Consider the following 14431-nt stretch of genomic DNA (forward strand, 5'->3'; position numbering starts at 1 on the left):
ATGTAACATGTGCACATGTGTGATACATGTAAGCACAGTCCCTGTGTCCTGGACCGTCTACACCTTCCTTTCTCTGCCAACTGGGACTGCTCTTCCCAAAGCCGGCAGACCTTTCTAGGCTGTGGCATTGTGCCTTTTCCTGCCACAGTGCCCAAGGTTTCTGTTCTGTGGCTTCTCCTACCTACCACCCTTCTACACTCCAGCACGTGAAGATCTGTCACAGCTGAGATGGGTCAGCTGATCCTTTTACGTCTTAAAACAGCTGAGCTTTTCCTGCCCAGCCTCCGAGGGGCTGGGGCCTTTGTCTCTGGCTTTGTGTGTCTTGAGAGGGTAGGCTGGTGGCTACTTCTGCTGGCACTCACCGCCCTGGCACAGGCAGGTCCACCCACCTTTCCATCCTCAGCTCTCCAGCTTGGTTCCCTCCCAGTTACTTCTCTGCTGGTTTTTCTGGAACTGTCTATTCCTGTTTGGTGCTCCTGCTCAGAAGCTCTTGCCTGTGGTAAGAGAAAGCCCTCCCTCCAGTCCACCACATTTTCTTCATGTTGGAGCAGCACTAAGAATAAAAAAAGGAATTCTTCTTCTTCCAACGTAAAGGCCTCTTTCAGTTCTTCCCATTCCGAGGCTGTTTGCTGCAGCAACCGTGGAAGGACTGAACTTCCTGTTCAAACAGCGTTGGGAGCACTTGTTTTCGTATTGAGCAATATAAATTTGTGGGCATGGAGGAAACGTTCCTTATCTGCATGACCTTCCCAAACTGGCCTTCTTAGATAACAAAATACAGGCACTGCTCCAAATGTAATGTTTTGAAAGTAATACCAGACTTAGTGGAGAATAGTGACCTACAAATATCATAGGTGACATTTTATTACCTGCGCTGTCATTTTAAAAACTACGCTGTTTGGTTTAGCTTCCCAAATGTATACTTTTAATTGGGCTCCTTTATAGACATGCATAACAGATTTTGTGTTAATAAAGAATTAGTTTACTAGTAGGATACCTTGCTCAGCCTTGTTGTGGGCGGAGGTGGGGGAGGCTTGGTCCTGCCTCAACTAGATAGGCCAGTCTTAGTTGACTCCCCATGGGAGCCCTTACCCTCTCTGAGGAGTGGATGGGGCAGAGAGGGAGGGAGGGAAGGGAGGGAGAACTGTGGTTAGTATGTAAAATGAATTTTTAAAAAGAGAAATACACACACACACACACACACACACACACATATGCTAAAAGAAGAGACTAAAAGAAAGAATTAGTTTACCAATCTCTTACCCTAAGTTCCCTTTTATAGCCTTCAGCCAATCCAGAATGAAATGTGTTTTGAATAAAATGGAAAGATGTTTTGGGTACCAGGGGCTTGAGGGTTAGTGGTTTGCAAGTTATTTACATGACATCCCAGCTTGTTTATTTTCTATCTTTTCCTAACTCATTGGCTAAGCAAAATGTTGCTGGCTCTTGGTTTTCATGTTTCATCAAGACATTCTTAAATGGCAGTGAGCAGAAGGAGGAAAAAAAAAAAACTAAAGAATTAACTGCTGACAGGGAGGAGGTCAGTCTCCATGGCCCAGTGTTTCCTCGGGCTGCTCTGCTTCCTGGGACTTGAAAATTGTCAGTGAATGACTTTGTGGTGTTCAACTGCCCTACATGTTTGGTCCCCCAGCTACACACTAGGACATAGGTCATACTATATGTCTATGTCACAGGCATGACTACAGCAAAGAGTGTGTTTGGTTTGGGGTCAGAGTTTGCTTTAGGCATGCCTGAACTTGCATGTGGTAGCTGCCTTCTATGCATGGGACGGCTTTCTAAGGCGCAGTGGTGTGTTCCTTTCGACAGAGCTGATGTCATGTGAGGAGCTACATTCGATACTACACCTGGTGCTCCAGGCCGGGAATATCATGAACGCCGTAAGTAGAACTCAAAACAAGACGTGTGCCTGCCCCTTGGTTGTCTGTCTGAAGGTTCAACACATGTCTTCCTCTTGCCTTGTCTTCTTTAGGGAGGGTATGCTGGCAATGCTGTAGGATTTAAACTGTCTTCTTTACTCAAATTGGCGGACACAAAAGCAAACAAGCCTGGGATGAATCTTCTGCATTTTGTCGCTCAGGTGAGTGGAGAGAGGGAGGCTGCCCATGAACACCCAGTGGAGACAGTGTGGTTTTCCCAGGCAAGACCGGGTTTCTCCATTAGGAAAAGGACAAGGCGTATACAAAGAAGCTTTGTGGATTCCCCAGTTCGAGCTACTGGAGGGGACTGGACAAGGGAGGCAGTGAGGCTGGTTTCAGAACGTAGGAAAGGATTCAAATGTCAGAGGTCACGGGAAGCAGGCAGAAGTGTGTGCACGGTAACAGCATGACCAGGATTTTTGTTTTAAGAAAATAAGACACGGCGAAGGCTAGGTTGGAGAAAAACAAGAACAAGGTCTGAGGAGACATCCTGGCCGTAGCTGTCTAGTGCAAGCTGGGAGGGATAACCATTACAGGGTAGAGAGGAGAAGGCTAGGTGTGGAAACCTTGATGAAAGATGAATCAGATTTGTGACCACTCTCTCGGGAACTGTGCCTTAGAGTGCTGTCTGCTACTGTAAGATCTGGAATCTGACGCTACCCGTCGCTTCATTTCTCTGGAGTCTGGGGATGGAGGCCAGGGTCTTAGCATGCTGGGCAAGCAGTCTTCCCAGCCTAGCCTCTAGTCTTCAGTACTTGACTGAAAAGTCAGTATCCAAAGCACTGAAGTGAGAGACTGTTTAGTTACCCAGCCTGAAACACAGTCAGCTCTTCTGACAGCTGTAGGCCTTGGCTCTAGGTGCCTTGGGCCCTGCTCCTGTAGGAAGGAATCCTCTAACTGGTTCCTTCCCACTCACCCCTCCCGAGTCAGCCTCCAAACAGCTGAAGAATCCAGATACCTCCTGGGCTTCTATGCCTCTCATTAAAGTTGGTTTGCAAACTGGTTTAACAGTCAGAGGCATCCCATACCTCCAACAGGAGCACGTTCACCAAGATGCCTGCCATTTAGGCAGGGTATATTGGGTTCTCTGGGGAACAATGGGCGCTAAGCTGCTGCCTCATTCCATTGAGTTTCAATGCACTTGAGTTGAATTTCATGTGGGGATCGTTTGTCTTGGGAAGGTTAAAGGTATCTGAACAGTGGAGGGCAGTTCTGGTAAATCTTAGGAAGAATGTCAAAGTCCATGTCTCGGGGAACTGCCCTGAATGTAGCAAGCTGAAAGCTTAAGAGTTGTTTCCAAGGCTCCCTGCAGCTCTAAGGGAATGAGGCTTCCCTCCCAGGAAGAGTGAAGTCTGTCTTTGTTCCAGGAAGCCCAGAAGCAAGATGCCATCCTTCTACACTTTTCCGAGAAGCTGCAGCACGTGCAGGAGACGTCGAGGTGAGCACAGGGACAAAGGGCGGCTTGGCTTCCTCGCCCGCCTTCCCATGAAAATGGCGGCGTGCTGTCAGATTCCAGGCTGGACTCTGCAATGTTTTCTCTTGTTGAGATCTTTTCTCTTGTTCTTCCTCTTCGTGTGCTTGCTGCAAGTGTGTGTGCACCTTTGAAATGTGGGGCCTTTGAAATAGTAATGGTTATTTTTAGACTAAAAGAAACCATTTTAGTCTATTCTGAAGAGCACCATTCTGTATAGGGAAAATGGGGATCTGAACTTCAAATCCCTCCCACGCCCAAGAGGTTGAGCGGGCACAACTTATGACCTTGGGAGTTGGTTTGGATCAAACTTGTAGGACCATACATCACTATTTCCCTGTGGGCTCGAACATGGTACATTTATTTTCTATTACATTCAAAGAGTTTGGAACCACACCAAGGCCCGTGAAAAAACTTGATTCTAAATCAGTCACTCAGCTTTACAGAAAAAGTATCTACCAAGCATGAAACCCTAATTACATTACTCTAATTTGCTTCTAAATCTAAGATAGATGCATGCTTCAGTGCAACAATGATCTGTGTGTGTGTGTGTGTGTGTGTGTGTGTGTGTGTGTGTATTATCAACTCCTTTCTGTTATTAAACACTGCAGTTAATCGTTCCTCAAAAAAGAGAGTTTTGGTTTTTCACATCTTCTGCCGTCTAGGCCTTAAATACTGCTAGCCTAGCTGGTTTCTGGTCACCAGCAGAGAAGTACTTTATGCAGAGTTGGGAAGACATGCCCACAGTTGCCTCTGATGCCCACAATGCCACTGCTTGTATCAACCAAAATAATATTACATACTTTTTAAAAATGAGCTCTTACTATGTTGCCCGGGTTGGCCTGGAATCCTTGGACTGAAATGATCCTCCTGCCTCAGTTTATTGAGTATCTGGAATTACAGGCGAATGACACCGTGGCTGACTATGTAATGTCCTTATTATTTGAGTGACTATAGCCAGCCATAACAGCACGAACCGTCTACACATAAGGAAACAAACAGCTCATAGTCCTGTCATTAGATGGGATCTAACTGTTATTGACATCCAGCCACAGATAATAGGTCTTCCAGACAGGAGGATTACCAGTGCAAAGATTAAATGCTTCATAATTTGTATTTACTGATCCCCAGATGATGCTCTAAGAAAAAACAGATATAAGATACAAACTTTTTTTTAATTCCTAAAAGAAATTAGTATTCAGCTGTTTTTACTATATTAATACAATAGAAATATTACATATATATGAAGGAAATGAGTGTTATGTTTTGAGTTAGCATTTTTGACATCATTGTCGTGGAGGAACCTCTCCCAGGCAGGTTTGTTTATCTGCAGTGGAGGGAGAATGACAAGCAGAAGTGAAGTAGAAGTGATCCTTGGGTTAAGACTCATGTGCTACCAAAGACCGGCAGGAGTACAAAACTTTTTTGCACAACAACAACAACAAAAACCCTAAAATTCATGATAGCAACACAAATGCATTCAAATGTACAAAATTCCCCTGGACTTTGAGTTTCACCTGTACCCCTTCCTGGTGACAAAACCGTCTTGTTGATCTTATTAAAATTTTATTAAAATAGCCAGAACAAACACACAGCAGTCAGCCCAGCTGCTCGTTTGCACCACGGTTGGCCATGTTTTAGTTCTCCGAGGTGGGATCTGGCTCCCTGTGAGTGAGAACATCCCACCACAAGGAAAGCAGCTGCTCTGAGTCTCACTGGGGTTTAGTTTCCATGCTTGCTGCCCAGTGGTGCTGAGACCACCTGTCTGGAAAGCTCCCTCCATCCCGTGGGCTGGGTTCGCTGGCAGCCTGCACTCCTTAAGTCTTGTGTGCTGATTCACCCACTTGTGGGTGGCGATTCACTCAGGACCTAAATCCAGGATTGGGTAGATGTGATCCCAGCCGCTCCCCTGTCTTAGGCCTGGCCAAAGATGGGTCTTTTTTGGCACAGCCCCACGCCGCGCGGTCTCTCCCCTCCTGTCTTCAGGTTGTCTCTGGATGTCACTGAGACGGAGCTACAATCGCTCTTTGTCAGGACAAAGTCGCTTCAGGAAAACATCCAGAGGGACCAGGAGCTGGCTCGGCAGATGGAAGACTTCCTCCAGGTCAGTCCCTCGCACCATCCGGCAGGCCGGCCTGTGTGATTGGTGGGGGCGGGGGCAGCAAGAGCTCCATCACGCTTTCCCCCTAAGTGAACACAAGGATCTTTCTGTCCTCTCGTGGCGGGGATAGCAATGACCATCTCAGAATCTGCTTCTAGGAAGGGCTTCTGCCAGCACGGCGACAGGCCAGGCCTCTCACCGTGGGGCTCTGCTCAGCAGCTGGAGGTTTGGCTCTGTGGCCAGCATGTTTTTGGATAACTGGAGAGAGGTCCACAGAACATTGACACTGGAGGGTTCGGGCTGACGCTCCTTCGAGTGTTTCTGTAGAGGAGAGAGACCCATTGTACCTGTTGTGATTTCCACTGACGGCAGCAGGGCGCACACGGCTTCGGTGCCCATCAGCACCCAAACACATCAGCCCACAGGGTGTGTCAGGAGCCACTCCAAATAACATCAACAAAAACCAGTAGAGTGGATCTGTTTGGGACAGCTCAGGGTGACTCACTAATCACATAGTCTGACGTACTTCTTTTATCTGCCTCATTTAAAAAACAAAGTGATACCTCCGTCCTGGTCCTGTTGCATCTAGCCTTTGGTGAGACCCTTGAGCCATACATGGCAGAGCTGCCATGGCAGAAGGCAAGGAGAGGGTGTGAGGCTATCCAAGTCTCCATTCCAAGGCCTTGTGCCTGCTACTCAGGTGCTGGGCCCGGAGTGGCATGCAGCAGCAAGGCAGGGGCTGCCGCCATCTCTGAATACAGAACAGTGATAAGCATGATCAGGGACATAAAACGGAGCAGGAATCCTGGAATAAGAACCATCACACAGTGAAATTTAGATTCTGTTTTTTTTTTCCTTCAGCCCTGTTCTTATTTTAAATATTAAGATCTTATGCTAAACATTTTCGTCCTGGAGGTGCCAGGAATTGAACCTACGGCTTTGTACAATCTAAGCACACACCCTCAACTGAGTTACCCCTCCAGATGTATTATTAAAGTCTTTTATATAAAGACCCAGCTGCCTGCTCCTTACCACTGGGCTGCTATTCAGAGGCAACCTTGTTTTAGCTCTTTAAACCTTTTTTTTTTTTTTTTTTTTTTTTGGTAGTGTTTGTTTTAACAGTGCGGAAACTAGAATCTTGTTCCTGCTGGACCAGGACGGGACCTTTAAGTGACATCTCCAACCTCAGCATCATTTATAACCCATATAGACAGAAGGTGCCACAAAGATGGGCATTTTCTGGGTAGTGTGATGAGGCTTCTGGGAGGGGGCTTGACTCAGACCCCAGACACTAATCTAAAGACCTTGCATCTTTTGCATTGAGCAGCCTGGAGCTGTTTAAGTCTTATGGCTTTTCTCATTTGTTTGGCAATTGGGTTTGTTTGTTTGTGTGTGTGCATAAGTGCAGGAATCGGAACCCAGGGCCTCACACATGCTAGGTAAGCCCTTCCAGCTCTCATGCAAGGCTTTTGAGCAGAAAGATGCATAAACACACCTTTTTTGCAACTTTATGTCATCATTTTGACCCTACGGGCCTTGGGCTTCGACCCACAGCTGGCCAGCGAATCAGTGCTGAAAGCGCAGGTTCACCCCAGGGCTGCCGGGCTGTGGTCTTCTTGGCTGGCACAGCTCGTTCTGGCTTTGTGCAGAGTGCTGTGGAATTTATGACGTCACACTCCGCGGTGGCTCTGTTCAGGCTGACGTTCAGAATGTTTGGTTGTCCCAGGTGCCAAGGGCAGCTTGGGTCCTGTTAGGCTTTTCCATCCTGGTATCCATCCATTCCCGTGGTGTCTGCAGAGCGGTCATAGGAAGTGCAGTCTGATCAGGAGACCCGCTCTTCCACAGTGAGGGAGCTGTTCATGACAGACTAAGAATTAGCTTTCTGTGAATGCCCTCTTCTCCAGTGAAGAAAACATATCGGGAAGACTCTCACCCCCTTGGGCCACTGACTCAGATGGTTACTGTCTCTGGTATTCACTCTGCTAAAGAGTTGTCCCCCACCACCCCTAGAATGTATCTGGGTTAAGCAAAGGCTTACTAAGGGGAAAGTGGTCAGACCAGTGGGAGGTGCCACATCTGACAGGAATTTCCATTTCTGCTCTGTGGCTGGCTGAGTGCGCACAGACAGCAGCTCCCCTCCTCCAAAGCAGGGAACCTGTTTCTTTCCCACACCTTAGGCCCAGCCCCTCACTCCACAAGAACTTGTTTGTGGTTAGACTTCCTTAAAATACAAACGTAAGAGTCCTTTGGTGAAATAACATGCTTCCTACATTCCTTCTTCATCCAAGGCTAGTAAACAAGGCAACGCTAACAGACCTCCGCACGGAAACTCAAATATCCAGTCCCCTTTCTCTTGCCACTTTGTTACCTCATTATGGCACAGACTCAAATATCCAGTCCCCTTTCTCTTGCCACTTTGTTACCTCATTATGGCGCAGACGCTGTCGCTAACCTGTATCAGGTTACTGTGCCTGTGACCCTTGGACATCACAAGCCCTTTTCTGGATGGATCGGAAACATGCTGGGGACGTGCGACCTTCTATCATCACCGGCACTGACTTGCTGGCCAGCTTCAACACGACTTGTCGATCTGTGGTGGCCTTAGAAACTGACACATCCCAGAGGAGCCAGGGAAAGCCGAACAGAAAAGCAGGGATTGAAGTGGGACCTGACGATCAGAATCGGGGAGTTCCGATACACCCCAAACCTACTGCGCAAGGGGCACAACTGTCTCTGGTACCATCCCAGGGCTCCATCCTGGTCAGTGGGGACAGTGGCCCCATAGAGTTTATTTGCAATGAAGTATAGATCTCCTCTCAGCCAGATAGCACAGGCTGCTTGTCAGGACAAGCTAACTTCTGAGACCTTGGCCCAAAGAAGAGTCTGTTTTAAGAGGAGGAAAAACAAATACAGCAGAATTTCTTAATGACGGCAGGCTGTTTTCCTTGTAGTGCTCTTAAAGGTGAGCTTTGGTCAGTGACGTTCTATGGGTTAAGGCTCCCATATTTACTTAAAGATGGGGATCTTGCTATGTAACCCAGTGGGCTTTGAACTCCTAATCTCCCAGTCCCCGTCTCCCAGATGCTGGGGTTATAGGTGTGTATGAGCACTCCTGGCTTCTTCCGTTCCTTTTGTGGCTTCTGGGCCTCAGGCAGGAGGTCACCTTGTTCTCGAGGTCTGCTTTGGGCAGACTCATTTTCCTTTTGGCCCTGAGTGGCCTTCGCAGCCTCCCCTTTGCGGAGACCTGAAATCGAACCTCCCCCGACAGTGCGTCCACCCCAGCTGACCCTGTTTCCCGCATGGGTCCCTGTTTGTTTTTCCTCCAGTTTGCTGTGGAAAAGTTGTCGGAGCTGGAACTCTGGAACCGGGAGCTGCAGGGCGAGGCGCACACCCTCATCGATTTTTTCTGTGAAGACAAAGAAACAATGAAACTGGATGAATGCTTCCAGATCTTCAGAGACTTCTGTACCAGGTTCAACAAAGCCGTGAAGGTATGGCTGCGGGCACCGCCCTGCTTCCGGGGTCCTTGGGGTTCACACTTTTCTGCTTACTGACCCAGTCCTCTGCCCGTGGCAGAAAGATGGTCATCGGTTCTTTGGTTTCAGGACCATCTGGCGAGGTGTCATGGCAGGTTCTTGGCAGGGATGAGGGGGAGGTGGCTCTGCTGTAGCATCAGGAGTCTGTCACGGTGGCCTTTGCTAATCGTACAGCATACAGAATACCCTAGAAGCATGTTGCTAGCTCGTGTTGGTGAGTCTCGGAAGTTTCCTGCACACCTGACTGTTATTCTCAGCCCCGCCCCAGGAGGAAGTGTCAGCCTCTAGGGAGGCTTGAGTCACCTAGAAGGGAGGCCTTCCTCTTGTCTATTTCCAGTACCCCATACTATTTTGGCGTCGGCACCACGGGGTCCATGCTGCCCTTAGTGAGCAAGACCTTGAAGGTCTCCCAGATTGAGGGGGCCTGTTGCCATAACCATTCAGACACCAGTCTCTTAGCTGAATCCAAAAACCAGAAAACTTCCCAGGTTGGATGATAAGTTGATTAAAAAAATAAAAGTACCTCAAGATCCATTATCTTAGGTGACACTGAGGGACCAGTGAGGCTGCCCCTAGTTCATCTGCCGACCATGTTTTATTTACTTACCTGTCTATTCATTTGCTTATGGTATAGGATTCAACCCGAGGCTCGCACTACTGCTGTTTGAATGCAGACTTATCCATGGATGGATTTACTGGAGGAACTGTTCACATTTCTTCCAAGTTCAGAATTCCTTCGGGTTCCTTATCCACTCCCTTCTCCATCTAGCTGAGACAAGGGAGCTTTGCCTGCAGCCACGTTAACATGCTGCTTTCCAAGCAGTGAGCTCAGCTGTGGGAGGCCATGGGGCTTGGCTGAAGCCAAGCCGGCTGCCTCTGAGGCTCTCCCTCTCCATCTGGATACTGCAAGCCTGTGAGAGGACACTGTGGGATGCTCTCAGCCCAGTTGTCTTGAGAGTTAGGGACTGGGCCATCCCCACTATGTGAAGGCTTAAAATGAGAAGAGCGGGAAGCTTGGGGACCCTAGGGAAGCTGTGGCCAGAGCTGCAGAAGGAGCCAAGACTCCCCAGGCAGCGCTCCACAGGAACTTGGAAAGGAAAACCCACTGGAAGAGGAAACATATTGTCAAATAAAAACCGCTCACAATAACAGAGTTGAGGTGTCCACGTAACTGCATGATTGCGTGGGCCTCAGGACCCAAAAGAAACTCATGAATTGTAACACAAATACAGCCGTCTCTGCAATATCCCACGCCTGCAGATTCAGCCAACCACAAATTGAAAAGTAGTATTTAAAAATTCTATCTGTGCTAAACGTCTCGGGACTATTTTTTTTTTTTGTCATGCCTTAGACAATACTTACGTAACTCTCATACCGGGTTAGCTATAAGTAATTTAGAGTTGATTAGGCATATATGAGGATATGCATAAGCTATGGGCAAATTCTGTTCCATTTTGCATAAGGAACTTGAACATCCTCACATTTGTATCCAAGGGGGAACCAGGAATAAACCCCCTGGATATATTCAGGGCAGCAGCCCGTGAGGCCACACAGAGGTGAAGGACACTTTGGTGTCTCTGGGTTCTGTGTCATTGTGGAAGAGCCATTGCTTTCCAACAGGATAAATGGTGAAGGATTTGTAAAGCACACCCGTTTATCTTGTCTGAGTGTGGGTATGGGCACAAGGGACAGAACCATCGCTTCTGCGTCAGGCTGTGGCTGGCAGAGCCACCAGGGCATTTTTGATGTCTGTACATTTATTTTGGTCCAGGGAGCACCCCAGGAACATGATGAAAGGCATCTCTCGATGTCTTTGGCATATGTTTCTATACCCAAATCAATGGTAAACAGAATGTCCTGCTGATGGGTCTGTGTGCATTGACTTATAGAGGAGTATGGATAGAGCCACACAACTGGGTTGTGCAATTGTGTGTGCACCCTTTTAGCATCCGTGGTATTTACCTCTCTACAATTGCCTAGGTGGCTTTGCTGGAATTGAGACCGTGTGCATATATGGATCATAGCCCGTACTAGAAGCTAGACATTGGGCCGAGGGATCTAATGAGAACCGTAGACAGATTGTTGGAGCCAAGCCTACCATGCCCCTTTGTCAGATCCTTAAATTGCTTTGGGAAGTGTTTCTGCCATGTATACACACACACGTGCAGAAGAAGGCAGAGTCTGTGTGGGGCGGGACCCAGGGTTGTCGTGAAAGCACCTCTCATTAAATCTCCAAGTGAGTCGGCCTTGTGTCCCACACAGGCTCTCTGTGTCTCATGCTGGCTTCTCTTCACTCCACTAGGACAACCATGACCGGGAGGAACAGGAGCGGAAACAGTTACAGAGGCTGAAGGAGCTGGAACAGAAGCGACACTCCTGGACCACTGGGGAGCTCGGGGGCTTTGGCAGGAGCAGCAGTGAGAACGACGTGGAGATGCTAGCTAAGAAGGGCACGGAAGAGCTGCCGTCCTTTCTGAAGCCCAGGCCCAGCAGCCCCTCCTACCGGCCCCCCAACACTCGCCGCTCTCGTCTCTCCCTGGGCATCTCAGCTGACCGTGAGCTTTTGACTTTCTTGGAGAGTGCCACTGGCAGTCCGGAGGACCCCAACAAATTCAACAGCTTACCCCGGAGCAGTCCCAGACAGGCCCGACCCACCATCGCCTGGATGGAGCCCGGTGAACAGCAGAACCACGACCCTAACATTGCACATGAACCTCAGGCCTCAAAGAAGCAGGAGAAAACCCCATGCTCGGCTTGGCAAAGTCAGCTCCCAACGCCCCGACTGGAGGAGCCTGCAGCCCCTTTCCCACCGACTGGACGGGGCAGGACGAGTATCCTCCGGAAAAGGAACAGTGAACCCGTGGGCTTGGGTCCCATAAAAACCCCTCCTCTCTTACCATTGGATCTGGGCATTCGGGAGCATGAATTGGTCACGGGGCTGGCGCAGTTTGACCTCCAGAGTCCCAGGGGCCTGGAGGAAGCATCCCAACTGACTCTAAAGGACTTTTGTCCCACAGAGCTGCTGTCTCCAGGGGATCAGAGATCACAGTCCCTTGAAGCTGGTGGTGACGGTCTCACACCCAAGGACACAGGTCCCCAGGAGGGTCTCAGCCCAGCTGGGGAGGATGGCGGGGCTGTCTCCGATGATCCCAGCAGTGAGGCTCTTGTGTCTGTGGTTGTCACTGACACTGAAGGTAAAAATCCAGAGCCTCTACTATGTGTCTCGGATACCACAGACTGCTCACTGACTCTGGACTGCTCAGAGGGAGCCGACTTCAGACCAGCAGGAGAGCAGGGGGAAGAGAGAGAAGGGGCTGCCTCAGTGTCCTCTGGGGCCGGAGAGGCAGGCAGCAGCCAGACCTTCTCCAACCCTGCTTCCAGTCCCCCTGGGGAGGTACCTGCTCCCGACTCCGGTAAGAGTGAGCCCAGCTGCCAGGGTGGTCTTCCAAAGGACAGACCCAACAAAGGAAAGGATGCCACGGTACTAAAGAGAAATTCCCTCAAAGAGCCATCCCCGGGGGCCTCAAAGCCAATCAGCGCCCGGCGCAGCCAAGGAGCGGCACCCAAGCCCGTGAGAACCTTGAACTCCTCTGAGAATGAGCACATGCGCAAAGTGGTGCCCATCTCCAAGTCCAGCAGGGGAGCAGGGCCCTGGAAGCGTCCGGAGCCAACGTCCAGGGCCTCCCCTCGGGAGACACCCAACAGCGCAGACACTCTGCTATCACGAAGGAGCTCAGTACGGGGGACCTCTGACACTTCACCCAGGAGGCCCCACGTGAGTGGGCCTGGGGCAGAGGAGCCCAGGTTGCCCCGCTCGAGTGGCAGCATGAGTGGGCGGCCAGGGAAGGAGGCTTTGGGACAGTCCAGGGCCTCATTCAGGAAGCCCAGCGCCAAGCCCCTCAGAAACATCCCCAGACAGAAACCCGAAGAAAACAAGGTCAACAGCCCCAACTCGCAAGACTCTGAAAGCCTCAAGGAAGAGCCCAAAGCGCCTCAGGCTCCAGGTGTCTCTAGAGCCCTTCCTCCCATCCCAAGCTTTGCTCGAAATACCGTGGCCTCCTCATCCCGGTGCATGCGAACAGATGCTCCACCCGCGTCCAGAGCCCCCGGCATCACCAGGACAGTTTCCCAGCGGCAGCTTAGGGTCAAAGGTGGCCCCGAGGATTCTGCCTCCAAGGACAGCAGCACTTTGAAGAGGGCCAGCAGTGCTAGGACCTCCAAGAAGTGTCCTGAATCTTCTGGGGGTTCAAGTGCCAATGCAGAAACCCCACTGAAGGGCAGAGGGACTGGGGAAAGATCCTCTCTCAGACTGAAGGACTCAGGGAGGGCCACCCTAGGGAGGATCCTCCGTCCCCTGCAGAAGTGATGGGGCCTGTCTACATCTCTGCCTTCTGGAATTTTACCTGCCAGGACTGGCTGCTGGGGTGAGGACACGAGAGGCCAGTCTTTAATGTCTTGTTACACACCAAGCGACTCACAGGTCACGTCACGAAAGGTACATGGAGATCTGTAGCCTGCTGTGCAGACTTCTACGAAATCGAGGCTGAGAGTATTCTATTCTGCAGAGTGCTTTCCCAGACCCCAGCAACTCCTTTCGTTCATACTCAGGACCCTAACCCTAACTCCTACCCCGAGACAAAGATCCGGTGATAGTCTGGACATGTAAGATGACAATTCTTATGTAACAAGTAAAAAAAAGTTTCTGGCCAGTTTTTATATATCAAAGACTTATTTTTTAATATTATAAAAATAAAATGATGTTTTAGTTGGTTCCTTTTTCAGAGTGAAATGCCTCCCTGGGTAGGGGTTATTATCCCTACTATGAAGATGTTTGTACCTTCTTACTCCCATCCCCCAGCTTCTGGGTTCCATCTGTGCATGTGTGCATGCACACACAGACACACCCATCCCTAGCCCGCAGTGGCCTCTCACAAGCTCTTGGGTGTTTGTAGAATTGGGTCTGTCTTCTCAGGGGACTTTATGGCTTGTTTGGGTTCTCCTCAAATGACTCTAGGTGAGGATTTTATGTGAGTAGGATGTCAGACTAGTGTGGGTAGAATTCTGAGGCTACCATGAGTTCAGGGGACCCCCCAGGGTGCAAGACTCATTGGGAAGCCCAGGACTGTAGTCTGCCCTGAAGAGGAGGTCAGCCATATAAGGTGCAGGGTTTTCCACAGTCTGTGTCATGTTTCAGTGGGAAGACAGAAGGATCTGCTCAGTTGAGTGTGTCTTTCCGGTTCACCTTCCCATTTGTGCAGTTGAGTGATGGTCACTCTCTTCTGTCACTCTAGGTGGAGAAAGAAATGACCCTTTCTGTGGGCCAGGCTTCCTTCTCTCCTGAAACCTCAGTTTCTTCTCCCTCCCCCTATTATTTTATTTTGCTTTT

The 14431-nt window shown here is 49.6% G+C and overlaps 1 protein-coding gene across 3 annotated transcripts in view; it reads left to right on the top strand.

Moving 5' to 3' along the window:
• Nucleotides 1-13815, top strand: part of Fhdc1 (FH2 domain containing 1) — a 40611-nt gene extending 26796 nt beyond the window's left edge. For all 3 annotated transcript variants that reach the window (XM_085682527.2, XM_085682526.2, XM_048424539.3), the window contains 6 exons: nt 1828-1898; nt 1991-2098; nt 3305-3375; nt 5395-5512; nt 8836-9000; nt 11348-13815. In XM_085682527.2, coding sequence (XP_085538653.2) covers nt 1828-1898; nt 1991-2098; nt 3305-3375; nt 5395-5512; nt 8836-9000; nt 11348-13411 — 2597 coding nt within the window. In that variant the 3' untranslated portion in view covers nt 13412-13815. The remainder of the gene's footprint in view (nt 1-1827; nt 1899-1990; nt 2099-3304; nt 3376-5394; nt 5513-8835; nt 9001-11347) is intronic.
• Nucleotides 13816-14431: the final 616 nt, after the last annotated feature.

Source organism: Myodes glareolus, chromosome 20, assembly GCF_982192425.1.
Source record: "Myodes glareolus chromosome 20, mMyoGla1.1, whole genome shotgun sequence".
NCBI lineage: Eukaryota > Metazoa > Chordata > Mammalia > Rodentia > Cricetidae > Myodes > Myodes glareolus.